The following is a 15,005-nucleotide window of genomic DNA, read 5'->3' on the forward strand; positions in this document are numbered from 1 at the left end:
ACACACACACACACACACACACACACACACACACACACACACACACACACACACACACACACACACTTTAACTAAGTTATTCTCAAAAAAATTTTTAAATGAGATATATACTTTTGACCGCTATTATACATCAAGATTGACATGTTATAATACATTTATGATAATTTTAGTATAGATCAAATATTACATATTATCACTGTGCAAAATCGATTATTGATAATCGAGTATGATAGACTGAGGAAAAAACATGAATTGATCATCATTTTTCAAATCCATTGTTTCAAAAAATAAAAAATTAGTTGATAAGTTTACTCTGCGTACTCATAAGATCACAATGTATAGTAAGATAGTATAGTCAAAGATAGTAGTTGAAAAAAAAGAGAGCTAAGAAATGAAGCTAAGGAAATGTATTGGGTTGTCCGGAAAGTTCGTGCCGATTTTGAAGAAAAATTGAAACGCAGAAGATTTAAATTTTAGTATACATTTATTAAATTTAAATCTTTTGCGGCACGAACTTTCCGGACAACCCAATAGTTATCGATTAAAAAGAAAAGTACAATATTCTTGTTATTATCCAACTTCTATTAAAGAGTGCTTTTTCATTTTTCTCAAAATAAAGAAAGTTAAATGACCGTTTCATATACGGTTACTGAAATTTTATTCAGAGCTTTTGATGTTTCTTAAGAGAAACAAAATAATAGAATCCCTTTATAACGAACAGATACATGACTTTACTTTAAGCTAAAAAGAAAACACCGTAAAAGCTTTTTTGTGCAGAAAATTTTTCTTAAATTCGATCTGTCAACTTTCCTAATAGTCGAATTTTTTGGATTCATTATTACATTTAAACGTGTCATATTGTTCTTTGATTAAATAATTTTAAATGTTAAATCACTACATAAAAGAACCTTTGAAAATAGTTGAAATATGATAAGAGCATATTTTCTTTCTTTTCGTTAGATTACAGAAAGCATTGTATATAAGCAACACTTCCTTCTCAGAATTCAACGACACGTGCCTTTCATATTCTGTGCCTCGCAATTCAAGCTTTAAATTGAGTTAAATCAATGCGAACTTTTCTCGTTTCATAGACGAGTGATACCTGGCAGAGCGCGTTAAAAGCTCAAGATTATCAAGTGTGCGTTACTATCATAGAAGCACGACAACTCGCTGGTCTCAATATGGATCCAGTGGTCTGCGTACAAATTGGAGATCAACGCAAATATACAAGTGTTAAGGAGTCCACAAATTGTCCATATTACAACGAAGTAAGAAGCAAATATAAGTTAATATTCATAATCGGTTCTCATATTTATGATTTTAAATACAGTCAATTACAAGAGACATATTAGTATCTTAAAATGTTTTTAAGAAAGTTTTAAAATAAGAACTGACGATGAATATCAGTAATAGACTCATATTCAGAACACTCTTATAACAATTTTGTGCGCAATTTAACCTGTCGTTATAATACTAGTATACTATTATATATATATATATATATATATATATAATACTAGTATACTATTGATATAGATGTAGTTCATATCATATAAAATTTAAAAGATAAAAGCAAGCATGTTCGATTTATCGATATAAGCACGTTCTACATACAGATATCATATTGTTTAATTATCAGATTTATATGACATGAATTTACAAAATTACTATATTAATGAAATTGATAAATGATATAAATGGTGAATGAGATAAATGATACTTTTTACAAAGCCTTTGCTTTTATCACAATTATTTCGGAGAAATGAAATTATTTCCGAAGAAATATTATTATTATTATTTATGTATTAACGAACTTTTTGTATCTACTAATTATTTTCTTTCGTTTATATTTTCAGTATTTTGTCTTCGATTTCCACATGCCGCCTGTTATGCTCTTCGATAAAATTATTACGCTATCGGTGAGTTTATCCGCATGTATTAATTTATGTTGTAGAACTCAGAAGATTTAATTAGTTCGCCCATTGACATATTTAGTACATTTGGAATACGCAGTTAGCGCGATAAATGCGCGCTGAATAATAGTGAATAATTTCGCTCCATTACATCTTTGTCGCTAGCAATTACATTCAATGGGTATATATAGATAAATATCGGAAATCGATTATTTGAAATGGGCTTAAGGAAAGAACATTTAAATTCCGTTTGGGAATTATAACCGACGAATGAATATTAGACGACAGATCAAATGCTTGACGATCAAGATAAGAAAGCAAATGAGAGGGGATGAGACAAAAGCTCAAACAGCACATCTTTTAATAATACGCAGGTGCAGCAATCGCGGAATCTCTTGCGCGCTAATCTAACGCTGGGCAGCTTTAAATTAGACATCGCGACGGTATGGGCACAACCAGGTACAGGTTTCACATTGTCCAGAGACCAGACGAGTCTAATGCTTGGTGTATTCTGAGAAATTTCCTTCTCTGAGAGAAACTTGAGTTGAACTGGAACGAAATATTATACTTCTCGTATAATCAATAAAATACACTGAAGATTACACTGGATATGCAAAATATTAAACGTATCATTAGTGTTCAAAAAATATCATTTAAAATGTGAATTATCTAAATAAGAAGCTTTAAAAATATAATATGGACGAATATCAAAATGTAAATTAATCGGTTGTGTCTCGAATGTCTATATTCTTTACTAGTATATATATCTAAAATACGCAATGCGATTTGATTGTAACAAAAAATTTTTGTTGCTTTAAATATCAGACCGGATATTTGAGACTACATTTAAAACATTTTATTGTCACGCGCGGATTAAATTTTCAAATAGTACACCTGGTATGAGACTCGGTATGCGATCCTGGCAAGTGCACTTCATTTTATCGGAAAATGTTCTCAAAACAAAGTTTTTATTACATCATTCTCTGCACTCTATCTGCGAATTCCGAAGTCTCATGTGTGCAAAGAAAATGTTCTTTTGTGCTATAACTTCAAGAGTATAAAAACAAGAATTTGAAGAAGCATATATTTGTTATAACACTTTATACTATTTTCTAATGATAAAATCTCATTAATCTCGTTAATTTTCTTAATAGCGATTCTATTTAAAATGTTCCCTGAAAATATTAAACTTCACGTTTCGATAAATAATCGCATGCTTAAGATAAAGAAACCAAATTTTTTATAAATTATTCTTCTTTGTTGAATTTAATCAGTAAACAGGTTGTTGACATTGTATGTTGCTTAAAAGTAATTAATTAACTTTGCACAAATATGTGTTTAATCTCATTTCTATAGCAATTTGCGTACTTTATTTTGTGTCTGTAGTAATCAACACACATATGTTAGTAACGTTGATGTTTTATCTCTCGGTTTTTCACAATGTATGTTATTTTTATTTTCATTTCAAAACTTTATGGTACGTTTCAATTATTATATGCAAAATCATTTGCAATCAATTTAAATTGTTGACGAACGTTATATCACTTTCAGCATATCCTGTTGCATAAAGACGCTTTTAAAGCCAGAGCGTTCTTATGCAGAAAAATTCGTAATTAACAGGCACTCCCATTTGCAAATAGAACGATATATTTAAAATGGAACATATTGTAATTTTTCACAATGCAAAAAAATTTATTCTATCAATTAGCACAATACAACTGAAACGTACTGTGTAGCATTGAAATCTAGCAGAGTTATATCATGTGTGTCATCGCAATTTATCGAAGGGAATTGTTAGGAAAACTGCGAATTATCGATGAAAAAATATCAATCATCATTTGTTACATTCGACGTTCATTGCGAAAACAAATACTCTATTTTTATCGTGAGTCAGCATGCTAGGCTTTTCACCTCCACGTATATGGATGTTCTAACGCATGTACATATCATAAATGTGTATCCAAGTTAATCCTGAACTACGCGATCTCGCACACACTAAAGTATGGCACAGGCAAAAATTTTACGGTCACGTACCCATATATCGCATGGAGATAATAAATCGCTCGTGAATGAACTTCCGCTCTAATTACTCACATCGATTCTTTTTGGTCTGACTTCTTCGTATTAACAAAAAGTCGCTTGTGATGTGCGCCTTGAAAATTCTATGAGTTGACGATCATAAATTCGTTTCTAAATTTACTCATTGTTAGGATATACTTTTTAAAATTACACATATTTTTTGATTAAATAGATTATATTTGAAAATAATCTTTCCTAAAGATTTCATTAAATATCATCCATTTTAATTTTTAATATTAGATATTTTAAAATAAAGTTTATCAATTGTTTTATATAAAATTTTGTACAATTAGGTATAATTTAATTCGTGAAATATTTTATTTTTAAATATTAATAATGCTTCTCTTTAACGTTTTAAAAATATTATTAATACGTCCTTTTTCAATAAACAAATTCAATAACTAAGAATATATTCGATAATTTTGTTACAACCCACATCTTTCCTTTTATTTTACTTATAATTATAGAGGTATATTATGGTTATTTCTAATATTGTAATCGATGTTCTAATAAACTTAAATAAACTAATAACACACGAAGAGGCTAAAGGTCTCGAGAATATCGATTACACTATTATAATGTAATCTTATGCTGTTTAACTGCATTAAGATTGCATAATACGCTTGCCGTCCGATTATTATCAGATATTTTTGGTTTATTTATAGAAACGAATGCTTCGAATTAATGTATCACAAGCGATGATTGTGCACATTTGGTAAAACGTAAAATGATCTGCAGCACACGTTTAATTGATACCTTTAATCTACGTGTTTCAAATACAGTTGTAATTATTAATGCGTGGGTGAGAGGCGCGTGGTTTCGGATAAATCTATCGAGTATTTTCAAATGAGATAATAAAAATGAATGTTTAGATATATAGGGAATTGTTTATATTACTTTGAGTTCTCAATTTAAATCTCGAGAGAAATATAAATCTACAAAGACAGAAAATAAAGGTTGTAATTTTTGTATCTGTTTCATATTCTGAAATAACAAAGCTTACTGATTGCTTTTGCAGATTTCTCTTTCTAATTTTTAGCTTGTTCTCTTTGTCCATTTCAGTAATTGTTTAATTATGAGTTGTAAATTAAAAACTAGAGTGTTTACCCAGAAAAAGGAAACGGACGTAAAAGCACAATATAAAATAAAGGTAACAACAGTATGAGAAAGCTATTTATATCAAAATTATATTTTTATCATGTTCTGGCACTATTATTTTTTCGCAAACATAGCTTTATATATATTCATATATTTAAAAATGCTTTCTTTTCTAAAAATACAAAATGTCAAATTCTTATACTAAATCTTTTATCTCGAAATAACATTGTGTCTCATGCCGCTCTTTAGGGTAAACTCTCCTCAAATTAATCCTTTTAAATTTATCCTTTCTTTTACTAAATCATCGCGTATCGTGGATATCAATTTTATCCCTAGAACATCAATTCTATCATAAATGGGCCCTCCTCACCGATCCGGATGATGTTGCCGGTGGACCGAAAGGCTATCTGAAATGTGACATAAGCGTTATTGGCAAGGGTGATACCGTGAAAATTCCTCCGAAAAGTGAAAAAGACGAGGATGACATCGAGGGCAACCTCTTATTACCGGATGGTGTGCCAATTGAGAGGCAACGCGCGAGATTCGTGGTGAAGGTTTATAGAGCTGACGGTTTGCCAAAAATGAACAGCAGCATTATGGCAAACGTGAAGAAAGCTTTTACGGGAGAAGTGAAAGATCTGGTGGATCCATACGTTCAAGTGTCCTTTGCCGGGCTCAGCGTAAGCGATATATTCATACTTGAGTAATCTCCCCCCCCCCCCTCCCAATTACATAAAATTATTTAAAAATATCTAGCGATAATTATCGCTGCATTTTTTATCTTAATGATCTTACTATCTTACGATATAATTGGAGGTTGTATAAAAGTTTATTAAAATACATACCGAAAGAATAATTTTGCTAAAGTTAAGTTCAAATAGGTAAATACAAATCTGAAAATAATATTGTTGGACTATCAAAATAATTAGAAAAGCATTAGAGAAAAGTCAAGAACATGTTGTTTAAGTTTTGACATTTTGGCAACTAATTTGAACGTCCTACATAATTATTTTGTTACCTTAACCAAATTATTTTCAACCAGTTAAATTTTTAGATACTTTAATAAAACCGTTTTTTCCGTTCTATTTGACGAATCTTATTTTCAAATTCTTTCTCTTCTTAAATAATTATCTCCTTTGCACAAACATTTCCTAAACTTAAAAAATTTTTGTAAACACGCAATCGCATAATTTTTTAATTTGCAAAACTTAGAGAAAATAATAATAGCTCTTCTTAATCGACTCTCTTTAATCATTGTACCGTTAACAGCAATCTATTATACGCAAAGAGGAATAAGTCCTTTAATTTCGTGGCAAAGTTAAATAGATGCGCCGTCAAATTCAGGAAGTTATATATTGTCGCGACACAATACATTACATTATTACTTTAGTTTTACATTATTAATATAGTTTGCCCCGCAACATATAATTTTGACAGAATCATTAAGAGTTGAAAACAAATACTAGTTTACATTTCCATACGAAATAATTAATTTTAATACTAGTTTACATTTCCATATGAAAGAATTAATTTTATACTTAAAACGTAGTAACGTTAAATGGAGCGAGATGTCAAAGAAAAATATTTTTTTCTATTTATGACACTTTAGGGGAAAACAAGCGTGAAGAGGCATAGCTATGCTCCAGTATGGAACGAACAAATAGTTTTTACGGAGATGTTTCCTCCTTTATGTCAGAGGATAAAAATACAATTATGCGATAACGACCCGGTACACGCCACCGTCATCGGTACACACTTCGTTGATCTTAAGCAGATCAGCAACGATGGTGAAAAGGGCTTCCTGCCGACCTTTGGTCCGGCGTTTATCCATCTTTATGGTAGCATCAGAGATTACAGTCTCATTGACGAGCACTCGACATTGAACACTGGCTTGGGCGAGGGAATTTCATATAGAGCGAGGTTGTGCAGCATTTTAGTATATAATGAAACAGTTATAAATTGTATCACATAAATGATGTACAATTAATGTGACATGTTGTTTTATGTATTTCATAATTAAATGAATATTAATTACAAATAATTGGAATTAATTAATAAAATCAATAATTTATTAATAATTTATTAATAATAATAAAAAAAATCAAATACAAAAGGAAAAAGTTAATGTAGAATAAGATGTTAAATTATAATTTTTATTTTTTGTTCTTTATTTAGGCTTTTGATAGCGATACGAACCGAGATTACTGATAACGTGGAAATAGCACCGTCGGAAGTTGAAGTGGAGCCAACTGTGCCAGTCAACGAAACAGCCTACGCAAGGAATGAAGAATTTTTTCTATTTGCCACAATCATGGATGCTACAATGATTGACAAGAAGCTAGGCGATAAACCGATGTACTTTGAAATATCGATCGGAAACGCGGGTAATGCTCTCGACGGTCACAATGAAAGTTTCAAGGTAAATGAATTTAAAAGTTCTTTAGAAAATAAATTTAAAAATTTTCTCAATGAAGAAAAAATTTATTTTAATAATATACTTTGGAAACACTTTTTTTTTATTAAGAAGGAAGAAAGAAATGTTATAAGGACGTCATGTGATTTTGTTTATAAAAGATAAAGCCCATTTCGTTTGCTACAGATGTACGATGGAGGATTGAAAGGTGGAACAAGCGGGGAAGAGGAAGAGCTGCAAGAAATTCTCGCTGGATCTTGGCAAAGTACCACACCAGCTAGTAAACCAATGACGCACGATAAAATTTATTATTACTTACCATACTGGGACGATAAGCCATGCCTTCATGTAAGAAGCATATGGCCGGATTATAGACGTCGAATGTATAACAGTAATATTATCGGCAAGATTGTCGATAAACTGGTAAACGGCTTTAAAATTATTAATTAGAACTATCGCCTTAATTTAGATTATATACGTGTTTTTTACGGTGTTTTTTAAAACAACTGCGTGTTTGATCAAATTAATTGTTAATTAAATTAAGCAATCAAAACTGATTCGTTGGTCATTAAAATATAACAAATATTTATTAAACATTCGATTAAATTTAATGTGTAAAAAGATAAAGAATTTTAAAAAAATAAAATTATATTACTTCAGAATAAGTTGACAGTAATCATTATTAATAATTTAAAATTCGATGATTTTTAAATATTCAGCTTTATTTTATCAGGATCATTTGAGGGATGTATTTATTTAAATCAGACATTTTGAAAGGTTCTCTTGAGGAAATCAGATTTTTAATGGAAACGTAATTATTTAAATAAGATGAAAAGAAATGAGATGAAAGTCGTTCTTGATTTAGAAGATTTACATAAAACCGATAACCTTTTCTTTATATTCCCTAGGAGGAAGGATTGTCGGAGGTTCAATCACACTTAGAAGACTCGACGTGCGAAAAGCTTTTAAAGTCTACTCTCGAGGAACTCAGCGCAAATTGTAATCGATATGTCAGTATTAGCAAGTCTAGCGTGACTGGTCCGGGCGTTGGAAAAACAAAGCTGGACAAGGAACGTACAAAATTATGTCAGCGTGAGATGGAGAACATTGGAATTTTATCGCGCAACCTCAAAGCCCTCGTGACTAAAAGCAGCTTCAAAGAAAGACTGAAGACAGCCCACAATTATCTGCAAAAATTGAAGTTTCTCGTCGAGGATGTCAGTAGTAGTTTTTCAAGCAATTCTATTTGATAAAAACATCATCGCATGTATTCTATCAAATAGAATTGCTTGATATTTTTTACAGCCGCAAGACTCTCTGCCGGATGTGTTCATCTGGGTGATCAGCTCCGGAAGACGAGTGGCGTACCAGAGGATACCAGGTCGCGAACTGATCTACTCGGTGGTCGACGAAGAATGTGGCCGACATTGCGGAAAAGTACAAACTATGTTTCTCAAGGTAAATTAATGTACTAAAAATAATAATGTCGATCTTTTTTTAGTTTTGTATATTGTATTGTATTTTACTTATAAAAGTGACACAACTAAAAAGAATTAAGTTTTAAAAAATTAATTCTTTTATCTACATTTAAATCTTTTCTAAAATGTAATTATATGCTGGAAATATCTGTATGCGATTTGTGTCTCACGCGATTATTGTACTATTTATTTTGTAAATGTTGCAATGTTTATTTTGAGACATTTTACAATATACGGATAAAATGAAAGAAATGTAAAATAAAAATCCTAGAGAATATATGTATGTTAGCATTCAATTTTATTTCTATTTTCGCATCTTGACTGGAATTCATGTATAGCTTCCAGGCAAAAAAAAAGATTTGGACCCTCAGGATGGGCGATCCAAACGAAATTACAGATCTATATGTGGCTAGGAATATTGAAGCACAAGAAGTACTTCATTCAAGGTTTATCGAAGGGATACGAGGTCAGTCACGAATTGAGGAACGTGGACAGGCCTCGCGCTTTGCCGCCCACCGTAATTCATTACGTCCAAAAACATGTATGTGTCTCTTCCGTATATCGTTTCTTTCCGCACAGCTCGTCAAATAAATGCGTAACTCTGCTGTTCTAAATTGCTCGCCAGAAATTTCAATTAAGAGCTCACATGTATCAAGCGAGATCGCTGATCGGTAGCGATGCGTCTGGTCTCTCGGATCCATTTGCGAGGGTTATCTGTGGTGAGTTTTGCAAGTGCACTCAGGTAATCGATGAGACCCTCAGTCCAACATGGGACGAATTGCTGCTGTTTGACGATATCTTAATCTACGGCATTGCTGAAGAAATCAAAAAAGACCCACCCTCCATCGTCATCGAGCTATTTGATCAGGATAAAGTGGTAAGTCAAATAGTCTCTTTATTTAATTATTCTCATTCTTTCTATCTTAACAAAATTTTTACGTATTATTTTTAAAGTTTACTGTCTATTTGTTTAAAAGCTAATTATTTGAAGTAATAATTACTTAATGAACTTTTTATTGTAAAGTAATCACGCACGTAAAATAATTATGCATTTAACAAATTTACTAAGTGATTATTATTTCGAGTAATTAGATAGCTTTTGAACAAATAAATATGTAAATTTTATTTTGTATGCGATATGTAATGTCTGAAATATTCAACGCATAAATCCATGAAAAATATATAATTTTAATTATAAATTCAGATTCAATTTTTGATTACCATCGATTTGATACAGACGTAAAACGTTACTAAAAAGAATGATTGCTTCTGTGATTTCGTAATCGTTTTTTTTTACAGAGTCATATTGTATCTATGGACATAACACTGCATGAGGGCTCTGCTTTGACAGTTTGTATAAAACATATTGACATTTATACGATGCCGAATAACACGACGCACCTCACACGACACCCACATCAGAAACACACAATATACGCTCGGCATGGCACTCAATATTTATATGTTAGGATATAGATAAACTTGCGCAATATCAGAATTCGCAAACTCGGAATTTCGAAGACTGCAAGTTTCCAAGTCATGAAATTGCTGCGATAGTTGACCAAAAGTCACTTCTAGCTACACAACCGCACAACCGCAAATGACGCATATGACTTTCCTTTACCTAACTTGGTTTCATGCTGTTGTGGTAAATAAATATATCTCTACCTATCAATTTTTCGATTTTAGTCACAAAATACATTCAGACGAATCTACGTTGTTATTGGAAAAAAAATATATATTGATAAGAATAGTTTTATAATAGTAAACAATTTAAATTTTTAATTTCGGAAGAATATCTACAAACCTTTTTTCTATTCGAAAGAATTTGTTGAAAGAATTTATATTCATAACTTTATAATTATTTTTATAATTATTTCTTGTGTTAAAATTATTTCTATTCCATAAAAGTGTTTATTACTGTGCAGTTTCTTATAAACAACAATATAAAAAATTTCTTCATATCGTTATTTTACATAAATTTTATTGTGACGTATGTGTACTGTTGATTAAATATAAATTTCTTAAAAATTGATTATTTGTTATAAACATTAAATTAAAAAATTCGAATTTACTTTGATAATTCAAATAATTTTGTTTTAATTATTTCATAGAATAATTACTTTATAGAATATGCAGAAATTATATTAAATATCTACTCCTTCTCTTACAAATCCCAAAATTTCATCATTTTGCACTTCTTCACAGTGCCTTGAATATTTTAATCATAATCAAATTTGAATCTGTTAAGCTAGATAATAAATGTTCTTCACACAGTTTCCTCGCATCCTCGTAGAGAAGCTACACGATTGAGCAGTAAATTCTCCGTTTGAACACATAAAATCTCTTTTTACGATTTCAGGGAAAATCAGAGTACATCGGTCGGGCAATTGCGCGACCTCATGTCAAACTTGCCTCCGAGTCTTACATTCCTCCGCAATATCCACCGTCTTTGGAATGGTATGATGTTAGCAGAGGAGCCTCGAGGGCTGGAGAACTTCTGGCGGTTTTCGAATTACTGGAATATCCCTCTACTAAAGATTACGGTTTCCCTACTTTGCCAGATCCCAAAGATTCCAGCTGCGGATCGCAAACTCCAGGATCCGGTCAAGATCAAGGCCCGATTCTTCCTGTGCCCGTCGGAATTCGACCTACTTTATCCAAATATCGGTATATTATTGATTTATTATATATTGATTTATTATATATTGAGTTATTTATTTAAAAGTTTCTTGTACTTTTTTTTTAGTTTCTCAAATAGAAAAATCTTTAGAATTTTTAGAAATACATAGTATATTAATAAATAAAATTATATTTTTTGTTAAAAAATTCAATCGATATACGTGTATTATAAATTAATCTATTATTAGATTTTTATTTGAAAAATAAAATCTTTATTCTTTTTAATAAATTATTTTTACATAATCAATTATAAACAATACAAAATTATTACGAAATTTTACATTGCAGTTATTAGACTTTTCATTATTACAGTTGTTAGACCTTTTGTTAAAAAAATACTATATAAAATACATTATTTAAATAAAAAAAATTTTTATAATTGAAGAATATAATTCAAGAGTATGAAGGATAATTAATTTATAAATAAAGATGCTAAATAAATAAATGAATAAATGTATTGTTATGGCACTATTAATTAATAACATTAATTTTTAGAATCGAAGTACTCTTTTGGGGATTGCGAGATTTGAAGAGAATCCATTTATTAACAGTCGACAAGCCGCGCGTGGATGTTGAATGTGCTGGCCACATTCTCTATTCGTCTGTCATAGCAAATGCGAAGAAAAATCCGAATTTCAACACGCCAATTAAATTTCTGGAATTAGAGCTTCCTGAACAGGAACTTTATCGACCGCCATTGACCATAAGAGCGGTGGATTGTCGGAGTTTCGGAAGATATACCCTCGTCGGTACTCACACCATCAATTCAATTCACAAGTACATGTACTACCCTTTAACTAAAAGAGCAAAGGACGCTCAGGAAAGAAAGAAGAGTTTGTATCAGTTACAATGCACGGGTAAATACATAATTAATCGATTAATTGCGAGACTCCTTAAAACTTCTATAAAATTGCAACACAAATAGAATTTTAGAAATAAAATAAACAGAGAATGTAAAATAATATATAATTTAAATATTTATTTAAAATCTTATATTTATAACACACAATTACATTTTTATTACGATAATATAATTCTATTATTGAAGAATGTAACGAATATTCGTTTTAATTGTAATTTAAAAAAATAATGCATTGTTTTAAAATAAATTACATAATATATTACTTATAATATACTACTAATTATATTATTAACGAGTTATTAAAATGTTAAAAAAAATTAAAGTAATAGTTAATAAGTTGTATTAAAAAGTAATTTATTATTTGCAGATTATATTAATATTTTTAGTTTCAAAACTTTATATGTTTATGCTACAGCTCTTGATCCATCTAAATCGAAATTCCCACAAACGTCATTACTAGAATCGATGACTGATTTGGAAGCTAACAACGGAGATACCATTATCACTCTTGGATTCGAATTAGGATGTGGTCCTACGAAGAAAGACAAAACGGAGCAAAACTTACGTAGGAAACACAGCTTAGCTAATGATAACAATATAGGTATGTTCAGAAAAATTGAATTTAATTAAAATGACTAAATATATTTATTTAATTAAGATAAAGATATTTATTTAAAACATTTTAATAATTGTGAAGTAATATTATAATATCGTTATAATATATCGTTATAATAACATATAAAAGGATTTCAACATATTATTTATTGCTTCAATTAATTAAATTACAATAATTTTTTTAATACGGAATTAATGGTATAAGTGTATATTTAAATTTATGTATATAAACATTTATATACTGTTATAAAATAAAATTATATTATGCTATTAAGAGAGAAATTAGAAACTGTTGCATTAATGGATAAATCTATTTTCAATTTGTATCCTTATATTAACATTTTTCGTGAATTCTTTATTAACTAAATTTAAATAATACATGATAAGTAAAGCATCTTTAAAACATGTTGCATTTTTAGGCGATTTAGGCGCATTAGAGAACGGAGATGGCTGCCAAGACTGGTGGACAAAGTATTTCGCGTCTGTGGAAGCAATGATTGAGGAGAACAAAGAATTGCGTAAGGAGAAATTCATATTTCAGAACCAACCAAATGGGACGCTGCCAATGCTCCTAGACGAAGCTGTCACGCAAAGTCAATTGGCTTCCTCAGGCGACAAGAATTCCGGAATTAATTCCACAAAGAAACTGTTTGGTCTGAAATCACCAACAAATGCGGTGAAGTTTGTCTCGAGACTCAGTCCAAAGCAAACTCAATACAAATACAACAAGACCGCCCTACTGAAGATATATCCAGGAGAATTGGAAGCGCAGCCCGAGTTCGAACAGTTTAAAGAATGGTTGCATACTTTCGAATTATATCGAGGTAAAAAGACTGGTGACGAGACTGAAGACGAATCAAGGATTGTCGGTAGCTTCAAGGGTGCCCTGAAGGTCTACATGTGGCCCCTGCCGAAGGATCTAGTAGATCACACTGTAATGGGTTTTGATCCGCAGTATGGATTTTTCCAGGGTGTTCCGTCGAACGAGCCCATCCACGTTCTAGTACGAGTGTATATCGTCAAAGCTAATGATCTTCATCCTTGCGATCTAAATGGAAAAGCAGATCCTTATGTAGTCTTACAATTGGGAGGCAAAAGGATCAGCGATAAAGAGAATTACGTGTCGAAACAATTGAATCCTGTCTTTGGAAAGTACGTTTTTGTGTATCATAGCATTACAATGGTCGCATAACTTTTTTGCAATTATAGAGGAATTTAATAGTACTGAAACTTGGCTTAAACTTTCAGGAAAATTATCTTTCTGTTAAAATTTTGAATTTCAATAAATTACACACTATTCTTCACAGTAGATTAAAAATTATATTTTTCGCGTATCTTAATATTATATTATTTTTTATTTTATTTATATTTTACAAATGCTTTTTTAGAAGAAAATTATAATTTGCAAAATATAAATTTTACAAAAATACTTCTGATTACTCCTTTAATTTTTTTGAATTTTTATACTTAAAAGTTGAAAAATAGGATTCCTATTCTTGAAAAGTATCACATACGAAAAACTAGGAAAATGCTATAGTAATGCATACTATAGTATTTCCCTAGTTTTTATATGCGATACATTTCAATAATAGTGTTCCAGTTTCTGTGCATTTTAAATCCAATTAAAAATTTCCTTTCAAGATGTTTCGAGATCGAAGCAACATTTCCACAGGATTCTTTGCTGACGGTGCAAGTCCTGGATTGGGACTTGGTCGGAACAGACGATATGATCGGCGAGACCAAGATCGACCTAGAAAACCGCTTCTACAGTAGACATCGAGCTACATGCGGACTCGCGAAAAAATACGACGAGTAAGTTTATATATATATATATATATATATATATATATATATATATATATATA

At 30.6% G+C, this 15,005-nt stretch overlaps 1 protein-coding gene across 1 annotated transcript in view; it reads left to right on the forward strand.

Annotated features, from left to right (window-relative positions):
• Window positions 1-15,005, forward strand: part of LOC105619026 (otoferlin-like) — a 50,645-nt gene that overhangs the window by 31,376 nt on the left and 4,264 nt on the right. The window contains 18 exon segments of the mRNA XM_012200554.1: window positions 1,092-1,268; window positions 1,857-1,919; window positions 2,288-2,372; window positions 5,427-5,770; window positions 6,700-7,010; window positions 7,266-7,509; window positions 7,690-7,926; window positions 8,412-8,720; window positions 8,809-8,961; window positions 9,320-9,328; window positions 9,331-9,522; window positions 9,607-9,858; window positions 10,281-10,331; window positions 11,344-11,651; window positions 12,159-12,520; window positions 12,941-13,126; window positions 13,560-14,292; window positions 14,782-14,952. Coding sequence (XP_012055944.1) covers window positions 1,092-1,268; window positions 1,857-1,919; window positions 2,288-2,372; window positions 5,427-5,770; window positions 6,700-7,010; window positions 7,266-7,509; window positions 7,690-7,926; window positions 8,412-8,720; window positions 8,809-8,961; window positions 9,320-9,328; window positions 9,331-9,522; window positions 9,607-9,858; window positions 10,281-10,331; window positions 11,344-11,651; window positions 12,159-12,520; window positions 12,941-13,126; window positions 13,560-14,292; window positions 14,782-14,952 — 4,187 coding nt within the window.

Source organism: Atta cephalotes (assembly GCF_000143395.1).
Source record: "Atta cephalotes unplaced genomic scaffold scaffold00019, whole genome shotgun sequence".
Taxonomy (NCBI): Eukaryota; Metazoa; Arthropoda; class Insecta; order Hymenoptera; family Formicidae; genus Atta; species Atta cephalotes.